The following is a 19748-nucleotide window of genomic DNA, read 5'->3' as shown; positions in this document are numbered from 1 at the left end:
GGTATCTATAGTTAAAAAGACGTTCGTTGCCCCTTACATACATTTTTTTTTTTACACACCAATACACTTCCTGTTAAAACTTGGCTGAAGGGGGAAAACAAATTACGTACCGTGGGACGTTGATTGTTTTTTTTCTTTTTGTACAAATAGCCTCAAACTAACGAACATGTTTTTCTTTACTGCTGGGACGCTTTTCTTTTCTGGGACGTGCTCCAGCGAACTAATAAAGATGACTTCTTTTTAACCCCATATGGCATTAGATGGAGAGAGATGTGGAACTTCGTGTCGATCTAGTCATGCTCCTGGGCCTGCAGGCCATATGGCGAAGTGTATGGCTGTGAGGTATGCGATGTGGATACCCGATCCGAAGTGTCTTTCATAGAATCTGTCTGCAGACTAAAATCTATATACTGCCCTTTAAACTGTGCGCTTGATTGGGTTTCAATCCTCAACGTACTTGAGACCTCATGAAGTTTCAATTCTACGACCGCGCATTGGTGATCTCCGCGAAGTGATTTTAACTGTGCGATATTTTTGTTTTGTGCTTGTCCAAACCAGCAACAAACAAAAAACAACAAAGAAGGTCGATAGCCGACGGGCTAGCGCGCACCAGCTGGGAGCACGTGAAGAGAAAACTTGCGCTGCAGAACCCAGGATCCTGAGCTCAATCCCCACCCCTGCCCGTTTCGATCTGGAGGAGCATCGTACCGGCATGCGGTCGTGTACCACTACTGCGTGGTGCACGGTAAAGATCCCACGTTAACGGTTGTACTGCACTGGTTAAATTGCTCATCTACGGATGAAACACCAGACGCTCATTGGGGCTGTCTAACTTCCGGCTGTATAAACGCACAACGCAGTATATTTTTTTCCCCCAAGTTGCCTATAGAGACAAATTGTCGTTTTGCGGTTGACAGGATTTTTAGCGGTTTACAAATCCTGGTAGCGTTTTTTTTTTCGGCGGTCTAACATGTTCTCCAGGTTATATATATTAATCGTAAATAGCTTCATATTTGTGATATCTCTCAACAAACTTGTTTTGAGATATCACAGTGGCCAACATAAAACACGCTTCAAATTGTCTGGTGCGTCAATGTATATATGAATTCGTTTTCCTAGTCTACCAGAAGGCATGGCGCCAGCGAACTCTTCAGAAAGAATGTTTTCTTAACGTTGAAACTGATTATTGGAAATTTGAAGTGACGTCACGGTGAGTCAGATACCTCTACTGGAAAATAAAATTATTTTGCAAACCGTGTGAATTTGGTCACTGAAGGTTTGAAACCGCTACCAAATATTGTATGAAAAATCGGATCTGAAGATATTGAAGTCGGCAGGTATGGTATAGACAATGCCTGGTAACAGTAAGTGGACATCGTTCTGTACATGGAAGCACTTTTAGTCTAATAGAAGCGCCACCTTTTAAGGGCTCTTTTATTTTATGTGCTGCTTTTAGACCAACTATAAAGTGATTGATTCCACGTCAGTTCACGCAATGATAGTTTGGGTCATCTTTTTTTTATATATTTCTAGAAATATATACCGGGTGTTTTAGAGAGGACTGTGAAAAATTCCTAAAAATAATTACGCTGCAGGAGGTGGAGGGGGTGACCGATGACTTGCCAAGCTCAAAAACACCCGGGCTCGACGGTCTAGGGGAAGGGTTGTACAAAAACGTTTAAAAGCGTAGTGGCTAGTTTGTTGCTATGTGTAATCTCCGAAGCTTACGAATGTAGGGTGCTACCACTGTTGTAGGCTTGAACGTATACTGTTTTAATCCCCAAAAGCGACGACGTTCACAAGCTGAAAATGTCACAGGTTATCGACCGACATGGCTGTGTAACATCGATTATAAAGTTTTCGCGAAAATTCTGGCGCGTTGTTTTCTGAGCATTGCCTGCCAGATTATAGGCAAGCACCAGACTTGTGGGATTCAAGGGCGATCTATAGAAACAAATGTTCACATTGCGCATAGTGTTTTAGAAGCATTCGACGATGGCATAGATCAAGTCGCTATGTTCCAAATAGACCTTGACAAGGCTTTTGACCATGTTAGACCCGTCGTTATTTTTGATATGCTGGAGAGCGCCAATGTTGGTACAGTCATTTTGGAAGGGGCCAGAATGGGGGCATATAGGGATTGTGCGACAAAGCTTATTAATGCGAAAGCATTTTCTTTCACATGGAGCGAAAGAGGCGTTGTCTGTGACCGCGAAAAATGGCACCTAAATTCTGGGCAAAAAAACGGCAGCTGAATTCCCATTGGCTGTAACGTGTCATAGTTCCAAAGAACGCCACCCCGCAAAGAATCCCTCTTTCTGGCGCTGCGGCCCGCGCGCCAATAAAAGGGAGAGGGTGGCGCGCGCGCGACCCCAGGGGCCCGGCCGGTCTCTGCGAAGGACAGTGGAACGCGCTGCTTGTACGAATGCTTTCGCATTCCTACACGTAACCAGTCTTGAGTGTCCCGTCATTTTCGTAAACAAACAATTGACCAAAGAACTATATGTTCGGTCATCAGTCAGGCAAGGCTGCTCTTTGTCACCTTTATTTTTTCGTGCATATTCGGAACTGCTCTGCTTGAGTATTTTAGGCAGTGAGGATTGTCGTGGTTACCGGTTGGGTGACGCTGAGGTCAAGATAATGAGCTATGCCGATGATATTGCAGTATGTTGCAGTGAAAAGAAAAGTGTTAGGGCCGCTGTGTAGTTGGTAAAAAGGTTTTGTGAGGCCACAGGGAGCAGTAGTAAACTGGGAAAAGTGCCGTGGACTTTGGCATGAGGCGTGGGCGACAACGCCTTCAGTTTTTTGAAGGCGTCAGCTGGGACCGGGCACCGGTCACATACCTCGGGGGGAGGGGGGATATTTATACAGCGTGTAGTTGGTCAGCCATTAAAGTTGCAACGAGTCACACGCTGTAGATGAGCAATATAGCCAGTGCAGTACAACCGCTAGCCTGGGGTCTTTAACGTGCACCACACAGTAGTGATACACGACCGCACGCCGGTACGATGCTCATCCACATCGAAACGGGCAGGGGCGGGGCTCGAACTCAGGATCCCTGGGTTCTGCAGCGCGAGCTTTGGCTCCACGCGCGTCGAGCTGGGTGTGCGCTTCAGCCCACTCGGCCACCGATCCCCTTCACATACCTCGGCGTGCCTTTAGACTGCTATCGTGAAAGCAAATTCTATTGGTCGGGTGTGGCCACTGACCTTGGCAGCCACGCTTCTCACTGAAAGAGGCGGGACCTGTCCATTTTTGCGCGCGCGACTGTTTAAAATGTTTTTCTTATTGCCATGTTATGAAGCGATACAAGTGATTCATTGTGCCCGCATGAACGTGCAAAAGTTTCACCGCGTTTTTGCGACATACATCTGGAAGTCGTCTTGGGAGCCCACGGGGCGCGACAATCTTTTTCATCGTGTCAGTGAGGGCGGATCGGGATTATCGCATTTGTTTGTACGACTGCTGGTGTCATGTTTCTTTTTTCTACGCGATCACGACAGACTTTTATGCGCGCGTTCATTCAAACAAAACTGTCACCTCATTTGCTGACCTTTGTTGAAGATAGATTGGTCACCTCTTCGCAGAACATTCCACCATTTGTCAGCGCTTAAATACCATCGACAAATACCTTCCGCAAAAGATGAACTTAAATATGAAACACAAAATATTCAAAGTAGTTGAAATACTTTTTCAAAATCATTTGAGTATTTTGTGTTTCATATTTAAGTTCGTACATTGGGAACGTATTTGTCCCCAATATAGGCGCATTTGTTTTCCAAAATATATCAAATACGTACTTCAAATAGTTTTCTTTGAAATACTACCCATCCCTCATTGACGCCATGTAGATGTCCGCGCCGTGGTTTCGCCTAGATTAAAGTGGTATTGCAGCGATTTTAATGTTGAAAGAGTTGGCAGTCTCTATTTTTGCATTGTTTATCCAAGCACAAGTGACCAAAAACGCGTTACCTCGCTAAAGTTGAGGATCGGGCGAGTTGATATGATATACTTGGAGATTAAAAACAACGCAAAAGACGAAGGACCAGGACGAAGGACAGCGCTGCATCCGTGTTACTCCTTCGTCTGATACTTCGCCTTTAGCGCTGTTTTTAATCTCGAAGCGTCACCTTGCCCCGAAAAACTGCTATTCCGCTGCGTAATCGCAATGGGAACCACCAATTATTTGCCAATCTTCAACCGCGTGTGGCGGTTACGGGAACTACAGTGACGTATCCCTGGAGTATACGTGAAGTCAACAGAAACCTGTCCCCCTCCGCTGCTACACTCGATGTCAGCCCCGTGGCGAACCGTTTTTTGTGTCTACCACTCGCCGCAACCTTCGACGATGCTAATCCTTTAAAAGTCGACAATCACGGAGGAAGCGGCTGGAGTCTCTGACGAGAGAACCCACGCATGGAGAAACCAAGTGGTCCCCCAGAGTACGTCACTCCAAAGGTGACGTGGAGAGCTCAGAGGCCCTTTGACCTTCGATTGGTTTATTCTATTTAAATTAAAACTAGCGCTCGCAAGAAAATATGTTTTCTGTTCTTCGTTTCATAGGTTACACATATTAATTTCCGCAGTTAATTGGCCAACGTCGGAAAATTGCACCACCCCTTTATTAATGCATGAGAAGCGCAAACGGCCGTAGTCACTACTGTTCTTCAGTCCCAAACATATTTTCTTTCTCTCTCTCTTTCCTGCAGGTCCAGCCGGTATTGACCGAGCATGCATGCGGGAGCTATATTTTGACGCATCACCAATGTTCGTATTTTCAATCAACACAGACAGCTTCTCGAATAACTCGGAGATCAATGAAGGTAAAGCGCATGGTGCAGAAAGAGGTATACGGGTTTCTTTACAAAAGCAACTTCTTTGATGCCTACAAGATGTTACCGCCAATCCTTTATGTATCTCATCTTGGGGCGATTCCAGTGGCTAACCCAATGTCCGCCGATTACATGGAGGGATCATCGGCTGTGTCAACAAGACCATTCTCCGGCAGACTGGAAATGACCAATCGTGCACTTCTACAGAGCGACATGCGGGCGCTGAAGTCACAGCCCCCAGAATGGGTCGCACTCGGAGATATTTTCAACGGGATTGACGATGTCGCGGGACGAAGTCCATGAGTGGTAGGGTAAGGAGGGGTAAACTGGGAGACGCGGGGCGAAATGCGACAGTTTGTGTTTCGCGCCATTTCTCTCCTAGACAAGCAATTCGTGACCTCCAAACTTTGCCTGTAGAAATAAAAAATTCAAAGCTGTTGGAAAGAGCGTTCTGGAGGAAAAGAAAAGCGGATTTGAGCTTGACGTGTTTACCCCATGCCGAAAAGACGCGAAATTCAGCACGAGGTATCGCTTCGAGACATGTACTTCGGTTGGCACCGACTGTACTGCCAAGGTAAGGTTTAATTTTATTGGTACGCTTTATTAGCTCTATTCGGACCAAGTTTGAGTGATCTTTGTTAGCTTTTTTTCGCGAAATAATTATTTACCTAACGGGGATGCGCGCAGGGCAAAACGCAACAATCTGGCATTCTATGAAGATCATGTGCCATAACGCACGAGTTTCCTGGTTGCTCTTGAGCCATCTTATTTTTCTCCCGGTGTCTAGGATGGTCCGAACGTATAAAGGAAAAACAACAAGGCCTTCATAGCGCGAAAGTGACATGAACAAAGTTTTTGAAAATGTCAAGCAGCAGCGTCCCTCCCTTCGCACTGACTTGTTGGCGTACCGAAGGTTGTGCTTGAAAGACAAGCCAAACGACTCGAAAACTGTTAAAAAAAAATGATTGGGCTATTAGAGGTTTGTTTTTTCCGACATTTTAGGTTTCAAGAACATCTCTTTTGTGCCTGACGCTGGACAGAAAAAGGGAACGAGCAGGTCGGAGAGCAGCACAGTTCTTAAGGCACAGCTAATGTTGGCAAAAGCAACCAAGGTACAGCGTTCCGCTGCCTTCCCCCTTCAAACCCCCGCCCCCATAAAAAAAAAAAAACAAGAAAACGTGATACAGAAGAGAAATATTATTAGTGTCCGAGTGTTCTGCAGACCGTGCGATGCACACCACAAGAGACTGGCAGGGCCTGGTATGCAGTGGCGTAGCCAGGCTTTTATTTCGGGAGGGGTTCATCGGCATCCCCCCCCCCCCCCTCAATGACGGAGGGTGAGCTCGCCGACGCGGACGCTCAGGCAAAAATTAGGGATGCGCTGTTAAGATCAAACGGGTAACGCTGCATTGTCATCTTTCAAAACGGAGCAGGCTTCATTTTGCAGGAATACGGGCGGGCTGGCTCACTGTTCTACTGTCGTCGTAATTGCGGCACACCAACTTTAGAAGCTTCCGCACAACACACAACTCCCTCCGCTTTTCGAAGTAGCGCTGCAATACCTACGCGTGAAGGCCAGAAAAAACACAAGGATAGCTATACTTTCACACACACACACAAAAAAAAAATAAACAGCAAAAAAACTTTTTTCTTTTGACACTGAAAAATTGGAGCAACCGACCACACACAAACACCAGGGGCTCATATGTAGGGCGAAAATAATTCTGAACTATCACAAAAAAAAAATCTATTACCTCTTAAAGGTTAACAAATTCGTGCTACAGAACCAGATGCCGAAGGTAAGAGAGTGTTACCTTTGCTAGGCCGTTTTATCTGGCAGCGTGGTCCAAAGCAGTCATGGGCACGTTACCAGTAAAAAGTAACAGTGTTACAGTTACAGTTACAGTTACCTAGGAGGAAAAAGTAACTATGTTACAGTTACAGTTACCGGTTTCAAAAAGTAACGTGTAACAGTTACAGTTAGTGCAAAAACAGTAACGCCGTTACTTTCGCATTACCGTACAAAAATTGGACACAAAAAAGCACAAACTAAAACAATATTATTTTATTTGTTACACTATAGTGAGAAGAAAGGTAAACTGAGAAATTATAAAATTTTAAACCCGAAGGGTGTTTCTTTTTTGCGTCATTCGCCGTTTCAGCATTTTGATGTGCAAAATTTATTTGCAATAATTGTTATAACTTAGAATCAACCGTTTTTCAAAATTGTCATCGGCCCGCGTCATTGAACGTTTTGGTTTATTTGTCACTCCGAAACGAATGAGGACAGAGAATGTCAGATAATTACCTTATGGAATATACTCGTCGGAAGCAGGCATAAACATAGCAGGTCGAACAGCTTCGGAAGAATAAAAGGGAAAAGGAGACAATTAGTTTCTGGTGCTCTACGAGTGTACGACGACCACCGCGGCGTCTGTGTCCTAAACGCCAACTGTAGAAGTCATGTTCACTCGAGCGGCTCCAAAGAGAATACAAGCGCCGGCTTTCGCACAATATGGCGACGGCTTCCTTGAAAACTAATAGGGATGAGGAAACGGCGACAGGCCGGACATATCCCAGACACAGCCCAGACGGAACGCTCGGAGACATCACACGAACCACCACCGACACCCAGAGATGGTCCCCACAAGAGAAGAGTGAGCCAAAGTCGATGAAACAGACATTGCCGCCCCTACCACCGCAGGCGCCGCTTCCTTTATCTCCCGGTTTCCTGCTGACTCGTCTCTCGTCCATTGTCGGTCGTGGGCTAAACCAGGCAATTTTTTGTTTGTTTAATGCGTGGCCACACTTTTTTTTTCTTTTTTTGTCAGCGAGGAGTTTTGAGAAAAATGCTTCAAGATGGCAATTTCACAATGTCCTGGGCAGTGGGTTCTAATTGCTGATTTTGTTTTCCCCCCAGTATAAACAAAAGTACGAAAAATATTTAAAAAAATAACTCGTGAGCAATCCCGGCATCTTTGAAGCCAAGATAAAGAGAGTGTGTGACGAGAGCTATGCTTATTTTAGCATGACTAAGTCGAATACTGCAATTCCTCATCTGCAGAGGGTGACGGATGGCATGCTGACATATTTGTCTTTTTGCTTGTTTGTCTCATAAGCTTCCATTATTTCTCTGGCACTTTTTTTTATTATTATTATTATCCTGTTTGATTTTAAAATCTGGGGCACATCCGCAGTGGCGACGGTGAATTTCAACATGACCAGAAATTTGTTTACTGAAGTTAAACTGATACTGTCTTAATCCACGTCCGTTCTGTCCGCTATAGACTTTTTGGCATGACACAACGCATTCCTGACACTTGATAAAAGGGTGACGGTGCTTCTCGATGCAATTTTCTTTAGTTTCTCCCTCTTTGACTACAGTGACTTTTTAACATAAACCGGACAGTCTTTCTGGCGCGAAAAAGACGACCTCTACGACTACCCTTTTTCCAAGTTTTTTTTTTAAGGACACCTTATGTAGGTAAGGTAAAACAAATATTTTCTTGCTACGAATTCTTGGGCGTTCGTCACCAGATGACTTTTTTTTTAACTCTATAGAAATCTTTCTGTCATCGTCGTTAGAATGACCTGAATTTGTACGCCGAAAAAAAAAACTATTCTCTCAGTGATGGATGCCGGACTTTGGCAGTGCGCAGTTAAAAATTTAGTTAACAATTCCTCTCTTCACAATCTTCGAGTGTGCTGAACTAAATGGCAGACTGTGCTTATTACTTCTTGGTTCAAAAGTCCAGCACAGATGTCCACTTGAAAACTGCATGCCTTAGTGTAAAAATGTGAAATCATTGTTCACGGACAATGGGAGTCTTGAAAAACGGCAACAGTGTGAGCGAACTCAGAATCAAATTTTTAATGTTCACAGTCTAAAAATACGAGAAAATAATTTACAAATCTAAAATTTTTGGCTCTTTCGGTGCCTTGCAGTCGATCTGGAATAATCCCGCCAACATTAGCTAAATAACTATCACCCAACATCGGGCCTATGCACGAACCTATGCATCTCCCCTGTTTTTGAACAAAGATGTCGTCGCCCAATTTTGTGAAAGTCGAACCAAAATAAGTAGTAAAAAAAAAAAAAACACTTTCTGTGTATATATTTATTTCGTTTTGAAACGTCTCAGTTCCCTTTCTCTCTATAGAATCAATAATATCGCATATACATGCCTTGCAAGTGACGTCGCGCTAGGGAACATCTAGGGAAGGACGGGACCCCGCACCATACTGGTGGTTGACTTACTGCGCGGATGCGCTTACCAAGGCGTAGGATGCCGCTATCGGCCCGGACATGCGCTGAAATGCACCACATTTTCAACAAAGGTACCGTGAACTTAGAAAAACGTGCTGAGCTTACGATGATGACGTTTATCCAGTACGTGCGGAATTTTTCGGCATTTGTGCGATTGCCCTAGGAGCAAAAAGTTTCAAAATGCCGCCGACGAAGTTTTGACGCGAAGGGCTGCCGTGTCGCCAAGAAAAGAACACAGCTTAACTGGGCGCTTCATTATTTGACGAGTGGCTCTAGGAGTCGCTTGTAGAAAAATTGTTACGATTTTGCGAAATATTGGTAATCAACGCAATGTTACCGTCATAACCTTAACCCTGAGAAAATGATAAATCAAATAACGGACAAGAAACTCTCATCGTCTCTCAGGGCTTATATTATGATGTTGTCCTAACCGGCTCCTCTGCATACTTTCGCTCTTTGCAAAGGTTACCGTCTCGCGGACGGCACAAACCGATGACCCGGCGGCGGCGGCTCGGCGAGCTTGCACACGTGGATCGCCGTCGGGCCAAGCTCGCGGCGCGACACTCGCCCGGATTCGGGTGGGAGCCCCGAAAATGCGCTCGAAGCGTGAAAACGGCGTTATGCGACGAAGGTCAAAGACCATACACACCACGAACGAGCAAAAGCCGATGCAAAGGCGTGCGCGAACGTAAACAACGGCAGAAAAGTGCCGTCGTTCGCCGCTATGAAATGCGTCCCGCAAACTCGATAATCCGCGGCCGTATCCCTTTCCTGCCGCTCGTACTTTCTCTAACTTGACGGCTACTCTGTCTCGCGGGGCATGCCGACGAAACGATCGGACGACCATCGGGATACGGGGTAATTGCTACAGCCGAGCACGGCGCAGTTTACCATTGCTCTCGCTGCGAAGGGCCGTCGAGTCAACCACCAGCATGGTAGATACCGGTGTTTGACGTCATCATGTGACGTACGTGCAAGGCATGTATTAGTTCATCATGTGGGATTTAGTAATATTAATCTTTGACGTCGATAGAAAATGCTGAAAGGCTTATGATTATAACGCAACTAAATGCAAAAGTGCGAGCGAGCTTGACAAGAGTGACACAAATAATCCCTGGAGAAGGGGAACAAAGGGCAAACACAAATCTCCAAACACAGCGAGGTGACTGGTGCGTAACCGAAAAAATCCACCTGACTCTGGTATCGAACCAGGGACCTCCCCATTTACAGTGGAGCACTCTACCAGCTCGGTCGCGCACCTGTCACCGCTGTGTTCGTCCTCTGTCCCCCTTGTTCCCCTTCTCCAGGGATTATTTTCGTCATTCTTGTCCAGCTCGCTTGCAACTTTGCACTTGATTGCATTATAATCATAACCTTAATATGCAAGCCGTTCACCCTTGTAGGTGTTAAACTGGTGGCAGCTGATAAAACCCGTTCGCACTATACTGAAGTCTAACTCCTGGTTAGCTCAGTTGGTAAAGCGCTCCACTGGAAATGAAGAGGTCCCTGATATGATGCCAGGACCAGGCGGATTTTTTCGGTCGCGTACCAGTCACCTAGCTGTGTTTGGAGATTTGTGTTTGTCCTTTGTCCCCTCTTGTTCCCCTTTTCCAAAGATCATTTTCGTCTAAAAGGCTCCTTTTATTTTTGTTTAAAAATTATGACTTCGTTAGAAATTCTAACCTTGAATTGATCGCTAACTAGCAGTACGTTCAGGCCCGGGTTGTTTGCAAAAAAGAGGGCGAGGCTTTCGCCGCGTTCCTTTTTTTGAAACTGTTATTTAAGCGCCGTTCACGTGCAACCGAGTACGACCGAGAGATACCAGTTTTAAGCCTCTCACGACGGCGTAGGATCTGTCGGCCGACAAGGAAAGCGGATTTGTAGTAATGCAGAGAGGCACACCTGTCAATAGCTTCAGAAACTGTTCAGCCTGTTTACAAGAAGTGCAAAAAAGTGTCAAAATAGTCAGGGTAAAAAATGAGGCTAAGGGCTTATGCAAAAGCTGAAATCTGGAAAAACTGTCGAAAATGATGTAAACAAAAGAGAACATGTGTTAGAACAAATGCCGGTCACATTTCTGTTTCATCTGCTCAAATTAAAAACAAACACAATTTGCAGGGTTTCACGTCACGTCAGCCAAATTGCTTCTAGGAAAAGTACGGATCACGCAGAAACGACGGTTAATGTATTGGTTTCTGACAAAGGGCCTAGTTAGGAAAATTATTCGCGTAGGTATAATTTGGTCATTAATCCTTTTTAAGTAATTGACCTTTAGCTGGTAAATGTAAAGCTGGGTAGCGCGTTCGATGTTGTGGACGGATGAGATGGTGCAACCTACTCCGTAGTCGTGCCGTTGGACTCTTGCCGTCGGACTCGTGCCAACGACTAGCGTCGTCGTCTTTGTAGGTGGAGACGCGTTGGTCGTATTGACTGCTACACTAGGGTTTAAATTCGAATCTTTCTAGACGTCATTAAAAACCACTAAATCAGCTCACCTAAAAAAAAAAAAAAAAACTTAAAAAACAGTGCGCACGAGCAGCATTTTACAATTTTCTAAAAAAAAATTAAAAAACACGCTTTTTTGACGCGTTTTTGGGTTTCAGTTTTCTATTGGAGCTGATCTTTACGCCAGCAGTGGCGCGCAACTAGCCTACCCGTCCCTCATCCTTTGCATGACGAAGTTGAGCCCAAGAATCGAAGCTTATTCATCCCATTTCCTTCCAAGGGCACGGCGTTTTTTGCTGCCTTTTTTGCCGGCTCGCGCCATACTTCCTTCTACCAAATACAATATAGCTTCGCCAATACTGGAAACTCCTCCGAAAACACATAGGAGCGGCGGCGAACGTGACAGTGGCGCCTCTAGCGGACTCGGAGTCTACGGAAGCAGTCGTCGCAATGGAAAAGTATAGGCTCCGCGACGTCCTCGAGCTTTACGTGCCCAGTTTCGTCACCCTAAGAGCAGAAACAATTTATTACGGTCAGTTCGCTTGCAAAGCGGAATCCACTGATCGCAACTGCAACGACAATCGAATAACAACGCGCGCATAAATAAAGATAGAGCAGTTTATTTAGTGGTCTCAAACGCCTCTTAGGGGATCACACGGGTTTGAAACGCGTCTGGGAAGCGGAAAAAAGGCGTTTAGCTACTCGAACTACGTCGTAATCGTGAAAACATGCAAAAACGACATGTTAATATTACCACAGCAGGCGCGCGAGCTGCTTGAGCATAAAAACAAAACAAAAAGTAAGGATAAAAATGAAGGTGCAAACGCTTACCGAACTTTGCAGAAAAAATGGTGTCGCCATTCTCGACGAAAATAAGAAGAAACGGGAAAGAGAAGCGAACAACGGCGAATAAAACAAAGAAGCTAGCCAAAAACTATTTCAACGACGACGATCGTTGCGGCGCTTATAGAAAAAAAGAAAGAAAAATGGAAAGCAGCAAATGAATAGCTGGTGGTCGCCACCGGTGTTGAGTTCACGACAAACAAAGCGGAAGCAACAGACGAAACTAATAAAAAAAGAAGAAAGCGACCCTTTTTTTTTTTTTCAGCTGCTTGATGTACATTTCTTTATTTGCTTTCGCGGCGTAGGTAGGAACTAAAAACAAAACAGGGGAAATAAATAACGTAGTGCAGCTCACACTGCCCGGTAAAAGAGTCGCAGAAATGTTTTGGTAGCAGGCAGCAATCAGCAGTGAGTAACCTAGCAGTGAGTAACCTTTTTTTGCTTTCGAATTTTTTTTTCCAGTGACTTTGGCGGGTTGTTCGTTCGCTCGCTTGACGAAGCAGTTTAAAAGTGCATTCAAGTACTTGTTGACGTAGGTGTCCGTAGGTTGACGTAGGAAGCAGAAGAAAGATTTTCCACCACATCGCACAAACTTGTTCTTGAATGCGGCCGGTTGATCAACAAACGATGACCCGTAGCAGACGTGCCGGCCGGAGTATACAAATAAAATTCGAATAAAAATGGGTAACGAGCTTACACTTCTTAATATATTTAATAAATATCAAAAAGCACGTATGACGATTTTGGATTAGAAACTCAATCGAAGGCGAAAATAGGAGGTTATCGGAGACGACAGTGGAAGAAAACAACAAACACAACAGCAAAGTTGCAGACGACCCTCAAAATGCCCGGGCCTAGCGCAGACGAACCGGGGGTAGTAAGCGCCGAAGCGAAGGAAAGCGAGTAAAAACTAAGCCAAACAAAGCAAGGATACGCAGTTGTTTACACGTCAAGCAAAAAAAAAAAAAAAGAAGAAAAAGCAAAAAGCAAACAAAAAATATACACAGCAACATATAAGCAGAAGGAAGAAATAACGCGGCAGAGTGCCGTCGCCTCAAAAATATAAAAGAACGAAGACTCAAAAATGAAAAGAGTGGAGACGGTTCAACGGGTGTCGGCCTTTATCGTAGAAGTAAAGAAGCAGCGAAGCAGAAGATGTTGGTCGTCCCCGCGCTAACAATCGGAATTTGTGCACTGTAAATAACGTGACTGAAGTCACCTTTTTTCGCGGGGCTACGACGCTCTCCCCTTCTTTCTTTGCAAGCGCGAGAAGTCTGCTTTTTTCGTAACTCCGCCTTTTTTTATCTATAATCGCGTCAGATTTGCATATGCACAACGCCTTCTTTCGGAGCATGCTGACATCGCCGTAACGTACGTGGTTCGAAATTGACTTCCGCTTCTTCATCCGGAGACGATCTTAACGGGATTAGCCAGCTCGCCTGTTCGACGAAACGGTTATCAGCAAGACACTCATGAGAAATGAGAATTGCAACGACAAAACGAATTGACTGATAAGAACAATAAAGTTGAAACGAAGCTATGTTCTGAAATGTTTGTACATTTCCCTTTTTCACGAAACAGCGGGAGGGCATACATTCATGTTTTGCTTGGCTTACATAAGTTGTGACAGAATGTTTTCTTCGGGAGAACTCCGAAATTGCACCCAGAAAGCTGTAACATCTTTCCCACGCGAAGAGAATGTCCTTCACTCATGAGCTGGCACCCATTTTTTAACTTTTAAAGCAGCGAATGTCCGTGACAATTTTTTTTCGTTGGTCACCTCGTACGGATATAGGCAAAACCAATGCGTTTCGGAGAATTTGTCTGCCAGCGGAGACTCCGAGCTCGCCAGGGGCGCTGCAATCACTTTTCGCCCGTTTTCCGCGGGAGTTGCCAGTATTGGCTTCCACGGTATTTGCTTCTACTACTTCTATCTTAAAGGGACCATGAAATGACCTTTTTACTTTTTCCAGATAACTTTTACATTAAACCGTCAATGTTCACTGAATGCCGAACAGGCATCCGTTTTCGTCTCGGTTTATTAACTTTTACACAAAAAATTATTGAAATATCGACTTTTTCATTCTCTCCAACTGACCGCAAAAGAAGCCGTGACGTGAACCGTTTCCGGAACCGGAAGTTCTCTCGGCAGTAGGAGAATGGGAGTGTTAGCGGCAACGAGTTGGGGTGCGCCGGTAGGTTTTACTGCGCTGATGTCACCGACGTATTTCCTGAATCGGCGCCTCTCATCGCCGCATCGCAGCTGAGCGAAATTCAATGAGATATGTTGCGCTACAGCGACAGCATGGGACTAGTCCCATACGCCGGTATGCCTGTTGGGAAGTGCAGCGAGTCTTGTCACCACCCCGTCATTGTTGGCAGAAGGGCCGGCCCGTGTCAGTCGTTTGCAAAGCGACGTAGATGGCGTTTTTCGCGGCCTCGGAGATGCAGGAGCGAGCCGACGTTAAAGAAGATACGTTTGAACTACGAGTGTCAGCAAGAGCCACGTAAATACCTGCTTACACTCGGAGCGGACGCGCGCGCTTGATGGAAGTCTTGTATTCGCGCTGTTGGTAAGCGCTTCGGGACCGTTCTTTTACGATTGCAACTCGATACTGACGCGACACGCGGCAAAGAAAGGTTGGACTGGGGTCGACAGTGACGTGCAGTCTGTCAGAATAAAAATGGCATACCAATAACAAAGTGTACATACCGTGTTACGAAGGCAATCCATACGGCGTTTATTTCAGCTCTATATCACACAAAACAAGAAGATAGAATCGACGAGAGTCCCTTTTCGACGAGTGTTCGTCAACACTGCCTCGGAAAACAAGGGGAAGAGATTGACCTCCTCACCTCTTAATCTAGAATTGAGGTCAGTGATCAAACTATAATACGGGAAGGGTCCACAAGGGTCGCGCGGGCATATTCCATTTAGCACGCCAGCCGGTCGTAGGCAGACGGTCTTGCGACGAAGCAACGCAGCCGACGCAGCGCCGAGTCGGAATGCCTGCTAGGCCTATACGCTTCGTCGGAGTCGGTGAATCCAGCGTTCTTGTTCGTCGTGGTCTGTTTTAAGTACTGTTTTCTTGCTGCTTGAAGTCGGCACGCGCGGGAAGAACACGTAGAAAAATAAACGTTCAGTCAGTCAGAGTTTTGAGAGGAAGGAAAACAAAGAAAATAAATGTTCGTCGGTCGCCGTCACCCAAGTAACTGGCGGCCCTGCCCTACTGCGCACGCGCAGTAGTTGCTTCGTTTACCACACGATAGATGGCGCTTGGCTCTCAGCATTATCAAATTTGGCAATTTTCGCCACACATCTCTAATTATGCTACAAAATGTGGATCTGAATATTATTTAACAAATCTTTTAGGAAACATTCGCCGGCTATTTATTGTTTACGATCGCGGTGCTGGTGAGGTAGGCTCTTACCCAATAGGCGATGTGGATTCGGCTGACGTGCACCGATTCTGCGTATGCATCGTAGTGAACAGGCGAAGGAAGGAAGGCGCAAAAGAGTCCAGTTTTCTTTTAAAAGTTCTATAGCAAATAATTTTTTTGGGCTCCCTATTTTTGTGTTTTTGTGTTTCTTTTCACACCTTTTACGACGTGCGGTGGATGAAACTCGATTTTAAAATCATTTCATGGTCCCTTTAAATGAAGCGGACGCGATGCGGTAGTTGCGCTCCACGGTTGTGGCAGAGACGTTTTCTCATGGGAAACTTTTGGAACACCGTAAAATGCTGTGCGTGCCCTATACTGTTTGTAAAGTGGGCTGGTTTAGCAGCTGTCGATGATGCCCAAAATGTTTTAGAGCCCAGCTCTAGGCGCCCGTTTCCGGCTTGAGCGGCGTCGGCGTCGCCGTCGGCGTCCGCATAACCGCGCAGTGCATTGTGGGTAAATTTCCCCTCTAAATTTAGCTGGAAATTTTTCCCGCTAATTTTAGCGGAAAGATTTCCCCGCTAAATCTAGCAAAAAAAATTTCCCCGCAAAACTTAGTGTGAAAAATTTCCCGCTAAATTTAGCGAAAAGTTTTCTCCACTAAATTTAGCGAAAAATTCTTTCCGCTAAATTTAGCGTAAAAAATTCCCCGCTAAATTTAGCGGGAAAAACTCTCGGCCAAATTTTGCGGAAAATTTTCCCCTAAATGGGAGGCGAGCAGGAGAGGAGGGCATAGCCTCGTCTCCGTACCTTCCCCTCCCCCTCCTCAAGAGCTGCGCTCTAATTTGGAGTTACAGGGGATTGTAAACGTCTCATTTTTTTAATTGTAACCTTTAAATTTGTCAATTTAGAAGGTTAACTGCTTAGAAACATTTGACAACCTAATTAATCCGAGCGTTAATAATTTTATTAATAGGCTCTTCAAGAAAAAAAAATGTATATCGACCTTTCTTTTCTTTTTTTTTTTCGTGCGATTTTGTCGCCGTTTCACCGGCTCACTTTTGCATGGCTGATGAATGCGCGAGCGCTGAGTTCCCAACATATTTTTAACTTTGTCCAACGTGCGCCCTCACAGTAACGCACAAGAAATACTCTCTTAGCTTTGCATACCACGTTAAAGACAAATGCATAAAAACTGTAAACGAGGTAAAGTATCTGGGCCTACATCTTAATTCAAAATTAAATTGGGAAACCCATATAGATAGTACAACCGCAAAGGCTTACAAAAAGTTGTGTTACTTAAGACGGAAGCTGGGACCATGTGACTCGTCGGTAAAACTTTCGGCATATAAAAGTTTGATTCGGCCAGTGCTAGAATACGCGTCCATTGTGTGGGACCCGTACTTAATAAAAGAAATTGGAAAAGTCGAGAGAATCCAGCGCCTCAGTGCACGATTTATTTCTTCCGATTTTAGGCGCCTATCATCAGTGTCGGACATGATACGTAATTGCGGACTCTAATCGCTCGAGTCTAGGCGGAAGATTGCTAGGCTGGATTTTTTTTATAAAGTCTACAATAATGAGTCCGGCCTGGACAAAACCTTATACCTTTTGCCACCTCCCCAGCGCTCTGCAAGATTGAATCACGCAAAAAATGTGAGACCATATGCTCCTAAAAATAACACGTTTAAATACTCCTTTTTTGTACGTACGATTAACGACTGGAATTCACTGCCCTCCGATTGTGTGCATGCCCCAAATATTGACTGTTTTGACTGTTGTGTTCGAAACCTTATGTAACCGATTGTGTGCATGACCCAAATGTTGACTGTTCTGACTGCTCTGTTTGAAACCGTATGTAACCCTTTCCTGCTTGGATGGTGAAAAACCATCTGCAGTATTTTCTAAATAAATAAATAAATAAAAGTAAGCAGTATCGATGCTCCTGCTACAAATGTTTGTTATTACAGTCCGATTAAAGGAGAGCTGATATGCATTTCCAAATGATCAGTAAATTTTTAGAAGCACACATCGGAAAATGTGCACGGCACACGTGAGCGGATCGAATTTTGAAGAAGCGTACAGCTCGCCCCTAGCCTCATTAATATTTTAGGCGATTTAATTATAGCAGCGCCCAACTATAAAAAAAAAAAAAAAAACGCATTTTTTATTGCGGGACGCATTCACATTTTTAAAGACTGTCTGTTTTGGGTTTTTAAAAGATATGTGCGGTTCCAATTAAACTTTGGCTATTATCTAAGATTATAGCTGAAGTTTCATGTACTGCACAGAGACTTGTCCGCGTGCTTTATTTAAATCTGGGACCAAAGGGCTCTTCAACCTCAAATTGTGGGCTTCACCTAGAGGCACCTAGTGCATATCAACGTAACTGTGATCTGTGTATGGTTTCGCGACCTCAAGAAGTTTATTAGGCCGAAAGGAAAGTGTGTAAATATTTACCTGTTAGTGAATGCTGCAGAAGAAGTGGGAACTATAACAATCCTAATTTTGCTATCATTTGTGTTTCTTTGTTAACAAACATATCAAGTTTTTTTTTTTTTTTTTTTTTTTTTTTTTTTTTTTTTTTTTTTTACATGGCACGCGCGTTTTTGTGGTTTTAGGATTCTGGTAAGAGTGCGGCGGTCCAACACGTTACTGTTCTGCAAGTCTATATACTTTCGAACAAAATATAGCTCGGGTGACCTTTTAATGTAATTAAGTGCGTAGATTTGTTTAAGCGCTAGTTATGCCAACCCTGATTTTCAGCCATGTATCGAAGTTTCTAAGATACATTATTTAGTACCTGTATCAAGTGCATGTGATGGGCCGGAATCCAAAATATACTTTTTGAGGGTATCGATATCGAAGACACAATTTCCAAATATTCAGCCCCGATTTCCCCGTGTTTCTGGGCACTGAACACCTTGTGCCGGAGTATTAGGACACCTGACCGGTGCGCGCTGTGGTGCGGTCGGCGCGCAGCGGCCGGCGGACCCACGCGCGATCCCACGAAGCTCGCCCACGCGGGAGTGGGACGTCCCACGGAGACTGCGCCCAGTGGAGGAGCGCTCCCCTCACGCGCGCTGCTTCCAGTCTTCCCGAGGACTGCCGTCTCGAACTGCGGTCATGATCCTGGACGGCGGGAACAGGTGGGAGACCAGCTTCTGTATTTTGCTCTTGCAAACCACACGCGGACGAGAATAACGCCGATAACCTCCGAAATTCCGCGCGGACGTTCTGGATCGTGCGCTGCTCCGAGTGGTTCGAAGTTTCGCGCGATCGTAGCGGACGCCGAGGCGGACAAACCAACGATGAGAGCGGCCGAGGTGAACACAGTCGTTCCCTGTTTACCCGCTGGCGACACAGACAACGGGCATATTTCGAGAGAGCTTGAATTACCTCGCGGAAATATAGGACAAGCGCGCACAGCGGGCGAGTTTCCATATAAGGCGCCGCGCGGCAGCGCTCGTCGGTATCGGGTGTTGGGAACAGCCCTTCCGCTTTTCCGGAACCCCGAGAAGTAAGAAGTCGAGCTCCGCGGGCTTCGCGCGTCAACTAGGGCCGAGCTCGGGCGCTGAGCTGTCTGAGCGCATCCCGACGGGACAACACATCTCCCGTTGGTCATGACGCCACTCGGAAAAGAAAAAAACATCAACAAGCAAATGCGCTAGAGCTCCCGCTTCCGGTGACGTCACGGGCCGCCATTTTGAGTTTGGGGTGTTGCCGTGAGAGGGCTATCGCTGCTGTCCGAAGAGACCCAAGAGCGGACAAGTGCAGGTGAGCTACCCTTTGACAATTTTTCCCCGTCAAAACAAACCGTCGGGACGGTTGGCGTTTGCTGTGTTGAACTTGTCACAAAGATTGGCGCCTTCTCGGTCGATCCGGAGGCGATCGGAAGAGGGGCGAGCGCGCTGGCGGCCGCACTCGCGGCAGCTGGGCTCTCGAGCTCGGCGCTCGGCCTTGTCTAGTCGCTCGCGCTT

The 19748-nt window shown here is 45.5% G+C and overlaps 1 protein-coding gene across 5 annotated transcripts in view; it reads left to right on the top strand.

Annotated features, from left to right (window-relative positions):
- LOC8043368 (talin-2) overlaps window positions 1–19748 on the top strand; it is a 292667-nt gene that overhangs the window by 114538 nt on the left and 158381 nt on the right. For 2 of the 5 annotated variants that reach the window (XM_029972690.3, XM_042291045.1), the window contains exon 1: window positions 18772–18917. The exons of 1 other annotated variant lie outside the window; for it this stretch is intronic. In XM_029972690.3, the coding sequence (XP_029828550.2) occupies window positions 18895–18917 (23 nt within the window). In that variant the 5' untranslated portion in view covers window positions 18772–18894. Of the gene's footprint in view, window positions 1–18771; window positions 18918–19454; window positions 19546–19748 lie in introns of those variants that run through there. 2 more of the 5 variants (XM_029972691.4, XM_042291048.1) reach the window with 2 other exon arrangements.

This window comes from Ixodes scapularis, unplaced genomic scaffold (assembly GCF_016920785.2).
Source record: "Ixodes scapularis isolate PalLabHiFi unplaced genomic scaffold, ASM1692078v2 PGA_scaffold0__279_contigs__length_252992795, whole genome shotgun sequence".
In the NCBI taxonomy this organism is placed as follows: Eukaryota; Metazoa; Arthropoda; class Arachnida; order Ixodida; family Ixodidae; genus Ixodes; species Ixodes scapularis.
Note: the sequence above shows the minus strand (reverse complement) of the source record. Positions and strands in the feature narration are given on the sequence as shown.